The sequence below is a fragment of the Cyprinodon variegatus genome, unplaced genomic scaffold (assembly GCF_000732505.1).
Source record: "Cyprinodon variegatus isolate N-32 unplaced genomic scaffold, C_variegatus-1.0 Scaffold0, whole genome shotgun sequence".
NCBI classification, from domain to species: Eukaryota; Metazoa; Chordata; class Actinopteri; order Cyprinodontiformes; family Cyprinodontidae; genus Cyprinodon; species Cyprinodon variegatus.
In genome coordinates this window covers 1,842,298-1,848,444 of record NW_015150453.1, presented here as the reverse complement: position 1 = coordinate 1,848,444, position 6,147 = coordinate 1,842,298, and the positions used below count along the sequence as shown (strand labels likewise).

The window sequence follows — 6,147 nt, the reverse complement described above, 5'->3', positions numbered from 1 at the left end:
AAAAATGTCTGAGGACTTCAGTGTTGAGGAAGAGCATGAGTTCTTTGCCGAGCTGAATGCGCTGGTTTGGTCTGCCGGCTTCCGTAGCGTCGTGAACGCGCTTTCAGGAATTTCTATACACTAATGTTTATGCACTAAAAACATTCTAAATGACTTCGTTTCGAGTAAATTCTGGATGCTACCCACTCAGGACACTTGGAATACATTGGACGAGCAGTATGGAGGAATATTGACACGTTTTTTGTGGACTTTTATGGACCTTTCTGCCTCGGGCGCCATAGACCTCCATTATTTGAATGTCAGCAGACAGCAAGAAGCCTCCCAGATCTCCAGATGCATTTGAGATATCAAAAAAGTACTCCAGAGTGTTGTTCAGCATGGGGGTGAGTAGAAAATGAAGGCTAATCATGTTTTGGGTGTACTATTCCTTTAATGTTCTCTTGTTGCTCTTGTAAGGATGTTAATTTTCATGTCACTAAAGCTTCATGGCGACAATTATCCTGTTTAAAGATTTTTCTTAGTGATTTATGAAACAAATTCTCACGCCTTTCTTCATCCACAAAGCGTATTATTCCTACCAGATGTGCTTCATGCCATAACTCCCTGGAGCATATAGACAGAATGTGTCTGAACCAAGCAGCCCAGCTGAGAACCAAGCATGGCTTCTGTTTTATTTAGAAGATCCTCTTGATGTATGGCTGCACTGGTGTAACTAAATCACTTCTCTTAATATAAAAAAAAACAAAAAACATTAGTGATTTTATACTCCACCTCCTAAGAACTGGGAACATGCTCGTACTGAGCCTCATAAAGCTTTAAAACATTCCAGGACTTCGGCTGAGAAACATCATGAGGCATTTGTTTTTGGTCGTTGTCTGTCTGTTGCTGTTTCTGCAGCAGGCTCAATCCAGGAGAGATGAGAGCTGCAAGCCATTAACAGCCAGCTTTTGTCAAGGTTTGGGATATACTTCTACTCCTCACCCAGATGGGATCCAAGGGTTCAGCCTGCAACAAATCCGCAAAATAGTGGAGACTGCTTGCTCACCTCACATCGCAACAGTCATGTGTCGCGTTGTTGTACCTGAATGTGGTTCAGAAAATGAAAGCAGGAAGAAGCCCTGCCGAGCGCTCTGTGAGAAGGTCAAGAAGGATTGTCAGTCCCCTCTAAGTGCAAAGTGGCTGTTCTGGCCATATAAGCTACGATGTGACTCTTTACCAGAGTCTAACTGTGTGCAGGTAAGCATAACAAAACTCAGTTTTCACTTTGAGTTATCAGAGGAGACTGTGTTTCAAATTATAAACCCATTTTGCCTTCAATTGTCTGGTTTATTAAATGTGGGACCTAACTTTATGCCAGGCGTCTTCAACTTAGGTCCTCAGGAGTTACTGTCTTATAACTTTTTTTTGCATCACTGTATAAAGCACCAAAATAAAACGAATAGATATGTGAAAAGTCTTTGCAGAGCATGATAACAGGGTGAAGACGTAAAACAAGCATTTCACTTGCTTGTGTTGGAGCAGGAGTGCATCTAAAAGTGTGTGAAAAGATGGATTATTAAACATACATTGGAAATTCAGAAAAAGTATTTAGTCAGCCACTGATTGTACATGATCTACTTAGAAAGATGAAATAGGTCTGCACATTTCACCAAATATGTTTACTTCAACTATGAAAGACAAATTTGGAAAAAAATTCAAAACATTTGGAAGGATTTTTTAATAATTTATTTGTGAATTATGATGGAAAATAAATATTTGGTCAAAACAACCAAGAAAGATGTCTGGCCCCTCAGACACCTGTAAATTCTTTAAGAAGCGTTACACATTTTGAACTCCTTATCTTCAAAGAAGAACCTGTTAACAGCCTCAAACAGTCAGGCTCCAAACTCAGAACGGCCAAAACCAAAGAACTGTTATCAGGCTGGGAAGCGTGAATCTACAACAGCAAGCCGGCAACCCAAATCCAATGCACTTATTTTGAGCCATTGGAAATTACAATTAATAAGTAATAACTATTAATTTATCTTATTATTATTGTTATATATGCATAATAAATATGTTTAACTTGTTCTGTTATGTACATTGTCTGAGACAATGATGTGGAAAAAGGGAGGTTTTATTCAGAAATGTGTTTTTTTTTTTTAAGTTTTTTGGTTTTAATTTTCTCCAGCCTTTGTAAACTTCTGTTCCCAGAGCACTGAAGATGCTGAGAGCTCCTCTCCTGGATGAGGTGTTGTTATTATACCTGAATTTGAACAAGCATTCCAAGGTCCTGGATTGGCATAATCAGTCTGCAGACCTAAACCCCATAGAAGATATGTGGAGGGAGTTGACAGTCGGGCTGCAGTGGGTAGCACTGTTTGCAGCAATAAGGTTCAGGGTTCGGTTCCCGACCCGGGGTCTTTCTGCATGGAGTTTGCACGTTCTCCCTGAGCATGCGTGGGTTCTGTCCGGGTACTCCGGCTTCCTCCCACAGCCCAAAAAACATGACTGTTAGGTTAATTAGGATCTCCTTAGGTGTAGGTATGTGTGAATGGTTGTTTGTCCTGTTTGTCTCTGTGTTGCCCTCCGATGGACTGGAGACCTGTCCAGGGTGAACCACGTTGACAGCTGGAGATAGGCACCAGCCCCCCTGGCTTCCCCGCTTGTCATAAACTTGACGGAAATGGATGGATGGGTTGATTTGAGAGTCTGTGTTACTCAGAAACAGCCCCAAAACTTCACTGCTCTAGTGGAGATGGATGGGATGGGTCAAAATAGGAGCTACAGTGTGAGCAAACCTGGTGAAGTTACAGGAATCAGGAAGGTTATGCAACAAAATTTTGAGCTGTACTTTTGCTACTGACTAAATACTTATTTTTCCATCATAATTTAAAAATCCATTTTTTTAAATCCTAAGATGTGATTTTGCTTTTTTTTATGTTGTCTCTTATGGTAAAGTGAGCCTATGATATGAAAACTACAGACCTCTCTTATTTTTTTTAAGTGGAAGTACATGCATCAGCTGACTGAATATTTTTTGCCCCACTGTATGGTTGTGCAAGCATTAATAGCATATTGATGATAATGCAAACCATGCTTTAGGTGGTGTTTTTTTATTGCATGATTACCTCATTGAAATCAAGACTCAATATAGCATCAAAGTAGACAGGAGAAATAAGTTAAATGGTATTTATATTTGTACAACCTTCAGCTGTGAGGATTGTGTTTGTGTCTGAGACACACTGTTTACTAATGGGGTTTATCCCATTATCAAGGCCTTTATGTGCCTCTGGTGAGGAGAACAAAAGCTGGGAAGACTACCAGTTCCCAACCTCACCTTTCAAGGGCCTTTATCTCACATGCCGAGACTCACTGGCTCCCAAACCCCACCTTTTCTCTGCATTATTGCTAAAACCTTTGTTTATTTGGCATCTGGTATAAAACTAGATGTTTTTAACCAAAAGAACTCAACTATATTATAATATATTCTTTTTCTGCTCTACCAGGGTCAAGAAACTTCTGTCACTGAAGCTCCACCACCAACATGTCAGCCTATCACTGCCCGACTCTGCACTGACCTGCCTTACAGAGAGACCTTCCTGCCAAACAGTCTGGGTCACCGAACCCAAGATGTGGTAGCCCGGGAGATGGACAAGTTCGGCCCATTTTTGAAACCCGAATGCTCTCCTCACCTGAAGCCTTTCCTCTGTTCGGTGTACACGCCCAAATGTGTCTCGGCAAAACCTCAATCTCCTTGCAGAAAACTTTGTGAGCTTGCACGTTCTGAGTGTGCTTCACGGATGAGAAGCTCCGGATTTCAATGGCCAGACTCCTTAAAGTGTGAATCCTTTACTAGCGGGTCCTGTGAAGAGGTACGCTTGGTTTCTTGTCATTCTAGTAACTGGATTGTTGTTTTGACATAATGTAGAAAGGCCTTTGCTTCAAAACAAACAATATGTTTACATTAGAGATACAAACTGCTTATTTGAATCGTTGTCTTGATATGAGTTGCAACAGTCTTAAAAAGTTTGGAAAAGTATTTTGTTACCTGTCTGGAGAAAAAAAATTGTATTATATATAATTTTTTTAATGAAAAATGTATATATATATATATACATGGTAATAGAAATCGATAGTCTTTAAATTGCTTCATCCTAATTATTATTGCTTTGAAGCGAGAAAATTAAGGATTTTTTTAAAATCGCGTACTTAATATTTTGTTTCAAAAATTGGAGTTTACGTTTTTTTTTTTTCTGTTAGGGTTAAGTAATAATGTTAAATGAATGTAATAAAGTTAGATTGTAAAAACAAACTGATAAAAAATAGTGATATTGATATTAGAGTCTTTAAGTAAATAAAAAAGAGAACTGATGGATAAATGATTATTTAAAATTTTCAAAAGGATTTTTAAACTTTTTTATGGGCAATCTTAGACAGAGTTTATGGCTGGATATGTATGTGAGTAGCTGGGTCAAAAAAAAAAAAAAAAAAAGAGCTAAAACTTACTTCTTTAAACCTTCAATAATAAAAATACAGATATTAAGATTTACCTTGTTAAAAAATAAAATCCTCTTTTATTGGAGGATTATTTTTTCCAGATTTGACAAACCTAAATGTTATTAATGTTAATGTAAAGCTGACATAACTTGCTCTAACATAACAATCATCAAATTTCCTTTACGAAAATACAACATTTTAAAGTCAGAGTTCTTATATTGTTGCACAATAATTGATTGAAAAACACTGATAATATGTTTCATTTCTCAAACGGAGTCTGGAAAACATGGTGTCCTAAAAAAAAAAAAAAATGTACTAACCTTGTTTAAAGGTCTTACTGTAAATGGATTATGTAATGAGTTCTTTGTAAAAACCCAGCAAATTACCTCTAAAAGTGTTTTTGTGCCCACTTCTAGCTGCCAGGCTTGAACCGCCACTTTCTCCAGGAGGGTGGTGACTCACAAAGATCACAATCACGACCAGATGTTCAGCCTGCTTCACGGCTTTCGGTCAGCCGGGATGGAATTTCCCAGAACAGAGCTCCTGCTGTGAGACAGCTTTGGTTTTATTGCATGTTGAGCATCGTTTTGTTTCGTGACCTGTGGTCTTAAACAAGCACCTTATTTGTAAAAAGTCTATTGGTAGAATCTTTCTCCACCTCCCAAGAAAAGCAGCAGACTAAGCTGAAGCTTCAGGATACAGACTGTAGTCGAGAACCATGAAACATTTTTTCTTAGTTGTTCTGTTCATGCAGGTTTTTCCTTCACAAGTGCAACCTGGGAGAGATGACAGTACAAGCTGCAAGCCAATGACAACCAGTTTTTGTGGAGGTGTGGGATACAAAACTACCCGTCATCCGAATGGACTCCAGGGCTTCAATTTACACCAGATTGGCCAGATTGTGCAGACAGCCTGTTCACCACATGTCGATATTCTCATGTGTCGTGCTGCCTTGCCAGAATGTGGCTCAGGGGATGGGAGTCAGGTGAAGCCATGCAAGGCTCTCTGTGAAAAGGTCAAGAAGGATTGTGATCCTATATTAACAAATAAGCGGCTCACCTGGCCAACGCAGCTTCGGTGTGAAAATCTCCCACAGACTGACTGTATTCAGGTAAAAATTTGTCTTATATCTATGTAGAGGATTTTCTTTATTGAACTGCTTTTATAGAGAATGCTATTTTAGCTTGTAAATGAACTACAGATGTGCAAAACATTTGAAATAAGACCTTAAAACCCTGGTTGAAGTCAACTTTAAAGATACCTGCAACCTGGCATTGTATAGGTTATTATGGTGCTCGTGCCCAAGGTGTTAATACTCCTTATTTTTTTTAAAGGATGTCACAACTACAATTCTCAATGCAGTTTATTTCGGTTTTATATCAACAATAAAAACAATAATATATATGAGGAAAATATAAAACAGCCTAAATATAAAAGTTAGAGGAAAAACAGGTAAGAGAGAAAATGTAAATACTTTTAGAAAAAATAAAAAATAAAAAAATAAAACTGGGTATGCTTATTAAAAATATATATTGTAGTTTGTATATTTCACAGCTTTATGGAAGAAGCTGTTTTTAGGTCTGTTTGTTCTGAATATTGTGCTGCTGTACTGTTTTCCTAATGAAGGTTTTACCAACAGAGCATTGCCTGGGTGCATAAACCGAGTAC

The 6,147-nt window shown here is 38.3% G+C and overlaps 1 protein-coding gene across 1 annotated transcript in view; it reads left to right on the top strand.

Annotated features, from left to right (window-relative positions):
* Window positions 1-698: 698 nt before the first annotated feature.
* The window catches only part of LOC107088946, an 18,700-nt gene continuing 13,251 nt past the window's right edge, over window positions 699-6,147 (top strand). The window contains exons 1-4 of the mRNA XM_015381825.1: window positions 699-1,236; window positions 3,489-3,854; window positions 4,896-5,027; window positions 5,234-5,590. Of these exons, the coding sequence (XP_015237311.1) occupies window positions 850-1,236; window positions 3,489-3,854; window positions 4,896-5,027; window positions 5,234-5,590 (1,242 nt within the window). The 5' untranslated portion in view covers window positions 699-849. The remainder of the gene's footprint in view (window positions 1,237-3,488; window positions 3,855-4,895; window positions 5,028-5,233; window positions 5,591-6,147) is intronic.